Raw genomic sequence first — 13680 nt, 5'->3', positions numbered from 1 at the left:
CAGAGAAAACAAACTCTGGAGTTAGGCAAACAAAAAGGGAAGGAGGTACACGCAGCTGAGACCTATAGTGGGGGTCAGGTCCGCAGTACACCTGCTACAAAAACACATTTTACTACATCTTGTTACTAAATTTTGTTTTAGAAAAAAGGACACACAGGCTTTGTGAACTCTTCAAACTAGTTGATTTCTTGAAATGCCAGCAGAAGATTTTCTTCCTCATTTTTCTTTTGTTTCAGATAGTGCTGAAAGTCAGACAATTAATTATTCAATCAACAGAAGATCAATCAACATCATCATCAATTCATTGTTTAAAAATGAGTGAGGAAATGAGTGAAGAGAGATGAGGAATGATATAAGCTGGACTCGAGGATGTGATGTTTACATGCTCTTTCACCATAGCAGTTCTTGTTGTACGTGTCAACATTATGTCAGCTTTCCCTCATTGATCTGGTTTGCGGATTTGTATATGACAACACAACTGCCTGTCTTGTTTGACAAAGTTTACGTTTAATGCAGTTTGACTTCACCGTGAGAACATTGCCATCCTCGTAAGCAGAGCACAAATACAGCAGGAAAGAAAACAAAGGCAGGCTGAGTGGAAGCACAGTGCTCAGACAGAGAGAAGCAAGTGTGTAAGGAGGGGGTGGTGCAGGGAGGTGTGGGTGTTGCTCATTAGAGGCCACGCTGCAGCAATTAGGGGGAACTGGAGGAGCATGCCAGTGCTTTGTAGCAAACAGAGGGGGAGTGGATGGGGCGAGAGGGCGACTGGCCTATTGTATTGCAGCTTGTTAGGGAGGGAGGCAGCCAGGCATGCCATGCTTTGGTCTGCTTACATGTGTGCAAAGGAGAGTGATGTTAAGTGTCTCAGTGTAACCTCCCCTCCATATGTTAGCATCATGAAGTCAGGTTTAACCACTGAACCCACAGAATGAACTTAACTACTTGATCATATGGCAAAAATATAATGCAAGAATGCCAGCTAATTAAGACATAAAACCAGACAATTCATCAATGAATCTGTAGCCTGAAATCTGAGTTTTTAAGTGCCATGTTCTATTTTCTGCTACAACTTAACAAATGAACAGAAGAAGAACAACAAAGAAGAAAACGCCGTTTTGGCAAATCAGTCAGCCTTGTGTGGCTTATTCTGGGGGGTGAGATAAGGCCCACTTCAGTCTTTAAATCCCCACTACATCGGGGAATTACTGAGTCTTCTTTAAACTATATACTGTATTTATGAGCTGTTTTAAATACTTCTGTTTTCAGTAGAAACCACTGGTCTGGGAGCTGAGAGCCACAGACAGGAAGTCAAACTACTGAGATGGACCAACACATCACTGTCTGTGTTTCTGTGGTCTCCTCATTGGATTTGACTTCACTGAAATAATTAGTATATATTGAAATAAGATAAAGCAGATCACTGCACTTTTACCTAAAAATGACTATTACTCTTGATTCTTGAAAATGTTTAAAACAAGTTGGTTGTTTTGACTTGTTGATTGTAGAAAAACTGATTTTAGAACTCAGTGGATTTTTTTTACAGTGATGAAATCCACTATGAATCATTAAAAACGCACATTTAAAACCTTTAGAAGCAGTAAGTCATTATCACCCCTCAGTGAAAGGTGTGAAACTACCATGTCTTGTGTTGACCCGACCAATCAGAAGCCAGGGTGTGGATGACCTTGCCACTACAGCCCCAGAATGAGGAGAGTTAATGAAACTCAGACCAAGGTGCTAATTTGCTGGGAGGGAGTAAAGTGTGTCTGTGTGTGCGAGCATGAACATTCCCTGATGTATCCTGTGTTGACAAATTCTAAAAAGAGAATATAACAATGCATGTCTCCTGTCACTGATTACAGATTCTTTCTAAAAAGTTGTATGTACTGCTGTGCCTTCAAACAGCATCTATTGCAAAAAGACCTCCAGCTTCCAGATACTGAAGGCAGAGATGCTATGCTACATAGATGTGACTGGGCTACAACAAAAAACAAAAGGAAATATGACCAAAGTGTGTACTAGCTCAGAACAATTAACACTAAATTCTTGTTTACATCCATCCAACAAAATCAGTATTTATAGTATTGTACTAAAAACAAGTGCAGCCATATTTTTCATTTGCAATTGCAACTACCATTTTTCTTGACAGACATTTAATTGGAAAGTAGTTTGTGAGAAATAAAGTCAAAATGTTTTGACTGAGCTGGTGGCCAAGAAGATCTGAATTTAGATTTGTGCATTTCTCTGCATTTTATCTAATAGCACTTTTTAACATGGCAAGAGAGCAATTGATTCCATTACAGCTCCAACAACACAAACTAGAATTAGCACCTTGCTGTTGGATACCTTCACCAACCAGTCAAGTTGCAGTTTACATCTATGTGAATTTTTTGCTGAAATGGAAGTTATCACTGTATTGACATGTATGATTCCAAGGAATAGTTTCCAGTGAGAAACATATTGTCTTCACTTAGAGACTATCGTGCCAGAGGAGTACAGAGAACTGACAGACAGCTTCATCACATGGAGCAATGACAATCACCTGAAGCTCAATATGTGGAGTCAGTAGTGGACAACAATGCAACCCCGCAAACATGGATGCTTCACACACATCTCATTATATATACTGTTTATTGCTCCATTAGTCTTTTCTATATTTCAAATTTTCGCCCTACTTAACTTATTGTCCGGTCTCTCCTGGTATGTGCACACATACTTGGCCAATAAAGCCTGTTCTAAATCTGATTCTGATCTTCAACCTGGCAGCACAGAAGATCTGCACAACCACCAGTTTTCCCATATAAAATGTCATCACCTCTACATTTTATCCTGTGAGACAGCAAAAATTCCTTTTTGCTGCATATCTGCATTAATAACGTGGCTCTCAGTGTGTGGCTTTGATAAGACAGACTGACAGAACAACAGTGGCTATATGTTCACAGAGTGAAACTCACCGTCAGAATGGAGAGCAGCTCATGGATGGGCAGCTCGGCCCTCATTCGTTCTTTAAACACGCGGATGGTTTGGTGCTTCAGGTAGTAATAGGAAGCGATGCGACCAAAAGTCAGCGGTTCAATACTCCGATCATCCTGGAGAATTAATGGAAACCAAAATTTGACATTGTGTCATTTTACAGACTACATACTTATTTTAAAAATAATACACACACACACACACACACACACACACACACACACACACACACACACACACCTCTTTTATCTCTATGCAGTAAGAACACTCGAGGTCCCGCAGGCTTCTCTCCACCAGGTTGGACAGGTACTTGTTAATGGACTCGTGGCTGATGTCTTCTAGGCTGTAATAGCTGAACAACACAGGACATAGAGTGGAATTAAAAAAAAAACACCCATGAAGTTATGTAAAAATTCAGAAGAAAAACCATCTGCCATTCTGTGCACTGGTTCTGTTTAACTGAGAACTGGTGTTTTACATGCTTCATGGTTGCTTTTCTCCCCCTCTGTCCAGCATAGCCTTTGGACAGGGAGGCTAAAGAAGACATATACTGTAAGTTCAAGCAGATGAAGCAGTTAAATCTCAGCAAATCTGCAGAAGTCACATAGAGCGAAAGATTGGTGACTGGTGAATTTTGATATGTGAATTTGCAGTGTTAGCCGACTACAAACTGTCCTTTGAGGGAAGGAAGAGCTGAGGGTCCAAAATACAGGTAGCTACTGTAGCCTATGTTAGCTGTCTTTTCACAACGCCATCAAGCTTCTATCACCATCTGTTTTACTAGGATAGCGAATAAAAATCACTGTGTCCCTTTTCAGCATGGCAAGAGGTTCATCCCCATTTTGAGAGGGGATGGGGCATCCTTCACTTAAGTTTTCTCTTCTCAACTATGTAACACTGATGATGAAACCTTTTGGGCTGAATGGAAAACCCAGATAACGGAGCAAGGATAAAACGGTTGTTAACTACTATGTCCACACGTTGTTGCTTAAAGCACTGCTGTTGCTTAAAGTCTTGTACACGCCGTTGTGTTGTGAAGAAAAGCTCCAACTGAAAGAAAAATGGCCAGCCCTTACCAGCAAATGATTCCCAGGTTAGACTGTTATTACCTGAAATAAGACAACTAGTGGCCAAAATGGGTTCCATGCTCTGCTCTGCCAAGTAAGAGTTACCACATGAGGCTTAGCAGAAGTGTAATCAAAAACAATCTTCATTAGCTCAAAATGCCAATATTTGTGCATGGTGTGTGCAAGTCAAAAAGTACAAAGGAAACCAGGCATGGTTTCACTGAAGCTAGAAGAAACAGATGCTAAAAACCCTAAAGGTGTGTTGGCAAGGTTCACTGTGTGAATTTGTAATGTAAAATATGTTGGAGAACTGTTCATTCCCAGCGGTTATTTGTACTATTGGAGTGCCATCTGGTTGTTCTGTTGTGTCAGTTAATGACCACATTTAGTGCTTTAATCTGAGAATGAATACAGGCAGATTTATAACTGGGCTGCCCAACAGACATATATATTTGCATGTGTATATTTGCAAGAGTTTTTTTGTAAATTACTGAAGTATTGATGTGAGACCTTCCTTTTGTTGTTTCAGAGAGATCCAAGCTAAGAGGGAATACAAATCAGCTATTAGAAACGTGTGCAAGTCTTAAAACTGCACTGTAAATTCTCAGTATTCCTTCTTGGTGCCAATTACGAATAATTGTGATGTTGAATACACTTGTACAGATATGCGGCTTAGGGAATAGAAGGCTGCTGGCGTCAGTCAGTCATGACACTCTATGTATGTAGGTGATACATTCAAATCTATTCAAGTTTTATATTCCTTCAACACACTTCCACTTCACAAAAAGTTCCATACTATTAAAGAGACAAATGTATTCATTGAATTTATACTATGTATGACCATTTGCTAGACCACAGTTAATATTAAACATAGTTCAGAACAGGATTTTGGTGTTCATCTACACTTAGTTTACATTAACTGCATCAGAAAAATGACAAAAAAACATAACATACATAACATAAAATAATCTAGAAATTGTAAGTAGTAGTAAATACACTGTCATGCACTGTGCGAGAAGTGGCCAAAATATCTTGGCACATCCATCTATCATCCATCATGGTGGTCATGGTGGCAGCAGGCTAAGAAAGGTAAGGACCTGCTCTGGGCCTGATGGGTCAGATGAACCCTCCACCATCCTTGCAAGAGACTGAGCTCAGCGGATCGGCTCAAAGTTAAGAGCTGGTCGACTGTTCCATGATCTGGATGGAATGTGCATTGCTCCTCTTGAACGTGAGGTTCAAATCAACCATGTTTCTTGTACAGTGATTAGATTACAGATTAAGACATTTTTTGGTATTAGAATAGTAATGAATCCAAAACGATGTATCTTTGGTGTAAACTTCTCACATAGAAAAAACTTAAAATTGTGGAGTGTTGGGTTGTATGCCGCACTGCTTTAAATCACCAAAATATCAAAACATGTCCACCCACTTTAAATGTGGTAAGATAAACCAATATCTATTTTTCCTGATGGAAGACTATCATATATTATATCATAATATCATTACTATGATAAGTAAGTTCAGATGAGTTTGAGAATTGTCTACCCTTGTATACATGTGTGCCGCATGTATTTTTGCTTGTGAGTGACATGTAATTATCTTTATTGGAATTATCTGGTCAGTTAACAGGTAATTTTGCAGTTGTCTGAATAATGCGTGCAAAGCAGGGCTGACTCTGACAAATGGCCCACTTCTCATATTACATTAAAACAAATGATATCTTCATGATCATTATACGAAATCATTTATTGTACATTTGGGAGCAGGGAAAAGAAATCGTATCCTCACTCGTGGGGTGGAAGCAGCAGTTGAGATGGGTGATGGCCATATTTAATGTGTGTTTAATGTTAAGTATTTCTTTCCTTCCCATCATTCCACATGTTAACTGCACAGTTCAGAGCGCTGAATGCTTTTATTACTGAAAACATTTCACAGCTCTTTATTGGTGGTGGGGCCTGTCTGATTAAGTCATGGCCATTAGCATCATTACCATTAGGCTCCTGATGGCGCAGGGAGTCGGTCTGCAGACATTTACGATACCCATGGGACCCTGAGCCTGTGTATGTGTGTATCTGTGTGAGTGTTGTGGGAGTCAAAGCCTGAAAGCAGTGGTGATAGATTAGCTGTTCAGATATAAAACACAGCTGCGTGGACATAATGGTGTCAGCGGATCTGCACATTCAGAGGTAAAATTTAAGACCCCAAATATCATTTCATGTAATATGAAGCTGAATTTAAGGGTGCTGATATACAACTGTTGATTAAAGAGCATGTAATAAAGGCAAAATATGTTTGTCATACGGGAAGCAAATTTTGTTTTGATTTAACGTCAGGCGTTGTGGGCGAACGCAGTGTCAACTGTGGTTGCAAGTAATGTAATACAAAGAACACTGTCAATCCAGGCTCCATCTTCTACACATTCACCATATGCAGTGCAATCTTTTTGTCTTTCCTTGATGTACTGTGCATTTAGAAAGTTTTCAGACCCTTTGTTTTCTCCACATTTCGTTATTTCAGACTCAGCTTGAAATTAAGATTCAAGGCCCCTAAGATTCAATTAATTTTTTTTTTCCATCAATCTACACTCAACACTCCACAATAACGGAGTAACAAGAGTTTTTTGGAGTGTTTTGCAAATTCATCATAAATAAAAGACTGAAATATCCAACTTACATAAGTGTTCAGACCCTTTGTTCTGAAATTGACCCTTTGTTTGTAATTGAACTCTGGTGCATCCTACTTCTATCAATGGTCCTTGAGATGTTTCCACATTTTGATTGGAGTCCAGCTATGCTTAATTGAATTAATTGGACATAATTACGAAAGGGCTGCACGGTGGCGCAGCAGGTAGTGCGTGTGCCTCACAGCAAGAAGGTCGCAGGTTCGATTCCCGGGTCGGGCCTTTCTGTGTGAAGTTTGCATGTTCTTCCCGTACATGCGTGGGTTCTCTCCGGGTACTCCGGCTTCCTCCCACAGACCAAAAACATGCTCATTAGGTTGATTGGTGACTCTAAATTGCCCCTAGGTGTGAGTGTGAGTGTGAATGGTTGTGTGTATGTTGCCCTGCGATCGGCTGGCATCGCAGGGCACGTGTACCCCGCCTCTCGCCAGTTGACAGCTGAGATAGGCTCCGGCCCCCCCGCAACCCCGAAAGGGATAAGCGGCATAGAAAATGGATGGATGGATAATTACGAAAGGCACACACCTGTCTATATAGGGCCTCACAGTTGATGGAATATGTCAGAGTAAAGGCACAGATCTAGGGAAGGATACAAGAACATTTCTGCAGCATTGAGAGTACCCAAGAGCATAGTAGCCTCCATCATTCTCACATGGAAGAAGCTTGGAACAACCAACAGTCTTTCCAGATCTGGCAGCCCAGCCAAACTGAGCAATCAGGGACAAAGGGCCTTGGTCAGACAGGTAACCACAAAGCCAGTCATCACTGTGAATGAAATTCATTGTTCCTTTGTGAACATGGGTGAACCTGACAGAAGGACAACCACCTGTACAGCACTCCAATCAGGCTTTTATGGTAGAGTGGCCGGAAGGAAGCCATTCCTCATTAAAAGGCACGTGACAGGCCACTGGGACTTTGCAAAAAGGCACCTGAACAACTCTCAGACAATGAGACACAAAATCCTCTGGTCTGATGAAACAAGGATTGTTTGGCCACAATTCCCAATGCAGAGTGTGGAGAAAACCAGGCACTGAGCACCAGCTCATTAATACCATCCCTACAGTCCAACATCGGGCTGGTGGCAGCATCTTGCTGTGGGGATGGTTTTCTGCTACAGGGACTAGGAGACTAGTCAGGATAGCTTATATGCTATTTTTTTTACAAGCTAGTTCCTCCAAATACTGGAGGGCTTGATGCAAAACTATGAAGCTGAAAAGAGTACAATATGATGTATGAAAGTGCGAAAGTAAGTCCGGCGAGGTCATCTGGTAGAGAGAAAATGTTGATTTGGAAAACTGACAAACCATGGCTGGGATTCATAACCTCAGCTCCGCCTGATGCAACACACAGGTTTAATGATCTGTAGATGTATTTTACCAGTCTGTTCCCTCAGTTTATCAATCTGTTTACCAGTCCATTCAGTTAGTTTATATCCTCCACGACCATTTCCTCATCACTATTTTTTTTCTACCATATGACCCATATCTCCTGAAAGTAATGCAATGTCATCAGCTAGATCACATCTCTAGAGGACAATTTTTTTGGTCTTGTTGAACTGTCACTACACACAATCCCAGTCATAGAGTGGTGTGACATAGTTTCTTTTTCTGTCACAAAAGAGTAGTTATAGTTGATTTAGTCTGATGTTTGTCATTTTGAAAAGCAAAGCCTGCCACATGTACATGGATTTTTTTCTACATTGGTCTTTGCCCATAAAAAAGAACAAAGAAATTCTGATGAAAGATTTGGTGGGCATCCAAGTTTAACAAATCCAGATAACTTGCCAACTGGGAACCAGATCAGAACCCAACCCTAGTTCTGTCAAAATAAGATTTAGTTAACAGACCGTGAGGAAATTCATGTGAACTTGGGCAAAGCTTATGACGGAGGGGTATTTTATGGGATCGCTACAGATTATGGGATGAGGGATGCTGCAACAAGCCATTCGATCTGTGTAAAACCACAGTGAGAACTTTGTTTGTGACTCTGGAAAACTGTGAATGTTCCCTGAAATGTTCTTGCCAAAGTCAAGTTCACAAAAGAGCAAATATGAGATCACAGGCAGCATAGACAGTAATGTGGCTAGTGTACCTGTCTGTCATGGTGAAGAGGAAGCTGAGCCTGTAGGCTCAGATTTACAACTCAATCTATGTTCCAAACCTCATCTATGGTCTTCGGCATTGGGGAGCACACAGAAAGACACATGATCACACGTGAAACACAAAACTTAAATGTATTTCCTTCACAGGCCTTATCCGTGACAGAAAGGGTGATAAGCTGGGTGACAATATGGAGGGAGTGCTCCTTTGCCTTAAAAGGTGCCAAAAGAGGTAGTTTGGGCATCTGATCAGGACTCCTCTCGGGCACCTTTCTGCAGAGGTTTTCCAGACACGTCCAATTTGTAGGAGACCCCAAGCAGACCCAGAACGAGCGGGCAGGAATATATATCCCACCTGAAGTAGTAATGGTTTGGGATCACCAAGTTGGAGCTTTAGGAATCAGCTCACTTGCTGCTTATACTACAACCAGAACACCAAATAAGCAGCAGAAAATGGATGGATGGATGGGAATTAAATTCAATTTTGAGTTTATGATTATCCTGATTATGCAAAGCACATACATTGCAGGAACTTTCTTTCTCGTTCTCTCTCTTCTCTCTTTCTGATAACTCCTATCCTTGTTAAAAACATCTGATATATGGCGAGAGAGTGTAAAGTCTGGAGAGATCCAGTAGTGGAATGACCTCAGTGGTCCTGATCTGAATTTTAAATACTGATGTTTTGTTTACATTTTCTATGCCGGCCAAAGTATAACCATTAATGCTACCTGAGCCTTTATTTATTGTCCCACCAGAAAATTAATCCTGGAAATTGTAAGACATTGAATATTAATCCAAAATGTCTGCTTGAATCCAAAATGATTTCTGATTTTCACAGACCCGTATTGGTACAATCCTACTGCTTGGCCTCAGTAAGGGCCTGAATGGTAAATGAGGGCTGACAGCCGTGCAAATACCAACAGGCTGGAATGTTCTGGAATGGTCTCTGTCTACACAGCAGATGTTTGACCAAAGAACACGGCACCCCTCTAACCAGGTTGTGAGAGTAGGCCAAGAATGTGTGCATGTGCATGTGTGTTTTCCTTAGTTTTGATCTGCATGAGCTACTGCTGTTGGTAATGATATGTGGTGTGAGCAGGTTTTCCTCACCTGGGGTTCATCACCAGCCGTCTGAAGAAGTATGTCCAGGTGATGTAGTCCATTGCATCCTGTTTGGATGAGATGGTTCCTGCAGCAATCTCAGCATTCAGATGGTCTGACAGCACACCGAGGAGGCTGGAGATACAACACACCATCTCAGAAAGATCTCTTACACACAGATTCCAAGTCACAATTTTGTTTCAAAGGCATTTGAGATTAGGGGCCTAATAATTGTAGACCAATAGAGCTGGATTTTCAACCTCAGTATTTTTTTTGTACAAAGAGAAATAAGTCTCGCACTGCAGTTGGTCAACCGATTTGTTGATCAATGGCAAATTCTTGTTGTTTCATTCATTTTTTGCACAAAAACAGCAAAAACGTGATCAGTCATTCTTGACTTATATCATAAATTCAATACCTCTGGGTTTTGGACTATTGGTCAGACAAAACAAACATGTGAATATTACTTTGGGCTCTGTGATGCATATTATTCTGATATTTTACTAACAATGTGATAATCAATTAAATGACAAAGTAATTGGTAGATTTATGCAGCACCAGCACCGAGTATCCAAAACTCCTAAATCCTGACTTCTGGCATTAAATGTGTGGTCAGAATCATAAACCTGTTCATCTATTTTTTAAATCAGAATGAAATCAAAAGCCAGTTTTACATAACTGTTAATAGTTTATCTTGCTTTGATAAAAAAAAAAGAGTTTTAACTCCCCCCCCATTTCTCAAAGTAAGACATCAATAAACAGATCTGTTATCTGTGCTGAAAGTCAAGTAAAGTCAGTTATAGAAGCACAAGAAAATTATTAAGAACCATGACAGCTGATAACAACAAAGGTGCCCAAAGACATGTTTGTTCCAACTTTGTTGTTCTGAAATTAAAAGTCTATCACAAGGTTACAAGCTATTTTGTGAAAAAGGAAATCTGTTTTGGTCGGTCATCATTCAATTTTATTACATTATTCTATTCTCATCATTATATTTACATTTTGTTTCCTCCAGCGCTGCATCACTAAATACCTAAAGACATGTTTTTATCAGCAGAGCCTGTGGAGCAGCGCCTGTTAGTGACACATAGTTGTAATCATTCTGCATTATTGATGAACTGTTGTCTTTCTGTTGCATTATTTCTAATTAAATTGACAGTATCAGGACAATAATCTGTTATGACAGTTACGCTAAATGCAACCATTAAAAACAACTTCTTCCTGTCTGTTGTTGTCCAGTCTGCTCTTCGTATCACCGTCAGGAATGATGTCTTTCAGGGACATCTCACCAATAGTTGCTGCTATTTGTATCATTTGTATCATCATCTCTGAATGATACTGACCTGAAGCTTTGTTCCTCTCCTGTAGTCCTGATGGCTCTTTTGTGTGCTACAACTATTTTACACTCACTCACTTTAATGTCATTTTTTCCTCACGTCTACTGCAGCTTATTATGAACAAAGACGTTCACCTCAAACATCAGCTGCCTGCATGCTATGTGAAAATACCACGTGAAACATGAAGGTCATTTAATGGTCTGTGTGTGAAGTCTGTCATTAATATATTTCCCAAATTTCCACAAGTAAATCTATTGCATATTTATGTTAGTAGGCCTTGTTATGGATTTACTGTAAATGACAATTTAAGGGTGCTTTTTCATGCACTAGATGGATGTAGAACAGGGGGGATTTGTTATTATTCAAAACCACTGGTATGTAAGCACAGATTTCCAGGCTGTTCTGTGCACAGGTAATTGGTAAATGAGGGTGATGATGGAGTAATGTTAACCAAGAAAACAGACATGTAACTGTTACCTGGACTCGACAGGGAAAGGCTCATAGAGGAACTTCTTGTAGAAATCCTTCTTGATGTCATGGACAAGGATAACCGCTTTTCCCTGGTCATCAAATTGAGGTCGACCTGCTCTCCCCATCATCTGCAGAACATCTTCACACAGCACATACATTAAAAAAGACTGCTTTTCCATTTCATGTTCAATTACTCTTTCAATAAAGCTCTCACGTATGAAGTGACTCTTTGTTGTCCTGGACTGTATTCCAGGAGTATTTCTACAAATTAGACTCTTTACTTCGGTCTACTTCCAAAGTTTAGATCATTGTGATTAATCAAGTGATGTATGTAATATAATGTCTTACAACGATGAGAATCAGGAATTTCAAGGCCCTTTAAGACAATGTGAACTGGTTTGTAATTGAGCTTGTGCTCAAAGTTCAACTAGGTTGCTAGGCTGCGTGCACCACTTTGGAAACTTAAAACAATTAACATGATAGCCAAAACAGGATTATCACTTTCATGAAGTTAAGGGATAATTAAATGATTAAATAATTACATTACATCAATTACATTACATTTATGACATTAATTATAATGTAAATGTCTGTTAAGTTAGATGAAAAATGCTCTGTACGTATAGAAGAGAAAATAGTGAATGGACAAGACTGTGTACCAGTAATAGGGTAGTCCACATAGCGCCTGGATTTGCCATCATAGTATTCAGTTCCCTTGACAACCACCAGGTGAGCGGGGAAGTTCACCCCCCAGGCCAGAGTACTGGTGGCAATCAAAACCTGAGAACAGAGGCAAGAACTTAAAGAAATGATATAACACAAGCAAACTTAAAATTCAAGAGATGAAATGTAGACAGAATGAAAATAAGCCAATAGTAAATAATACTACCATTTGAGTAACGTACTTGTTAAGGAAACCATGTGAACATGGGTAAAATGAGAATGTATATGCAGTGTATCTATCACATCTAGAATGGTTCAGTCTACATTCTGCTGTACAGCACATGCTACTGTCTGCATAAAGCATCATCATCAAGCTTTCGAGGGAAATATTTCAGGCATCTAGAGCAGATTTCATGTTTTCCTCTCAGCTTTAACACTGACATGATCAGGGTGGATGACAAGGTGGTTAAAGAAACACATAGGGAAATAAAAAGACTGAAGAAGATTACACTTGTAATGCATTTCCTGGATCCCAAGGATTTTACTCTTGTGTGTATGAACAACTCTAACATTCAGATCAAGGACAGAGTAAAGAGCATTTGACTGACAACCAGTTTTGCACTCAATCAAATTGTAAACACTTGCATCAATAGCAACCAACGTTGTTTACATGCAGGTGAAGTAGACAGTACACATCTAGTGTACAGGACGAGGTTGTACCTGGATCTTACAGTTGACAAACAGCTCTTCCACTGTCCTTCTGTCTCTCTCATGCAGGCCTGCATGATGCATGCCGATCCCAAAGGCCAACGTTAGCTTCAGGTTGGAATCCCTTACTGTGGCGATGATATCCTCAATCTACAGACAAACCATAGCACAGACAATGATAGATCGATTATGGGCAAAAATCCAATTACAAACTGAGTGACTACCACTGACACTGCTGAGAGATGCCCTGCCAATACCAAGTACTAAAGATTCCAAGCCTCAGTTAAAGGAAAAAAAAAGCACAACCTGTGCTTTGCCAGAGGAGGAGGAGTAAACAATGATGACACAACAACTGCCACCTTTGTTCTTAGTATTTTGAAAACGATACAATTTTGAAGTAAAGAATGAAAAAAAACAACAAAAAAAAAAAAAACAGTTTCCAGTGAGAACCTGTGTACCAGTAAAATATTTATCATACACAGTGGACACAAAATCATCAGTGAAATCTTCAGCTCAGCATATGAAACAGTATCCATATTAAACAAAAAAAACAGTACCCCGGCCACCCAAAACTGGATG

At 40.0% G+C, this 13680-nt stretch overlaps 1 protein-coding gene across 3 annotated transcripts in view; it reads right to left on the bottom strand.

Moving 5' to 3' along the window:
* Positions 1-13680, bottom strand: part of ascc3 (activating signal cointegrator 1 complex subunit 3) — a 180058-nt gene that overhangs the window by 16395 nt on the left and 149983 nt on the right. For all 3 annotated transcript variants that reach the window (XM_070966215.1, XM_070966216.1, XM_070966217.1), the window contains 6 exons: positions 13114-13251; positions 12390-12510; positions 11737-11869; positions 9932-10057; positions 3214-3325; positions 2955-3089 (listed from right to left, as the gene is read on the bottom strand). In XM_070966215.1, coding sequence (XP_070822316.1) covers positions 2955-3089; positions 3214-3325; positions 9932-10057; positions 11737-11869; positions 12390-12510; positions 13114-13251 — 765 coding nt within the window. The remainder of the gene's footprint in view (positions 1-2954; positions 3090-3213; positions 3326-9931; positions 10058-11736; positions 11870-12389; positions 12511-13113; positions 13252-13680) is intronic.

The sequence above is a fragment of the Chaetodon trifascialis genome, chromosome 7 (genome assembly GCF_039877785.1).
Source record: "Chaetodon trifascialis isolate fChaTrf1 chromosome 7, fChaTrf1.hap1, whole genome shotgun sequence".
NCBI lineage: Eukaryota > Metazoa > Chordata > Actinopteri > Chaetodontiformes > Chaetodontidae > Chaetodon > Chaetodon trifascialis.
This window is presented reverse-complemented; position numbering and strand designations above follow the sequence as displayed.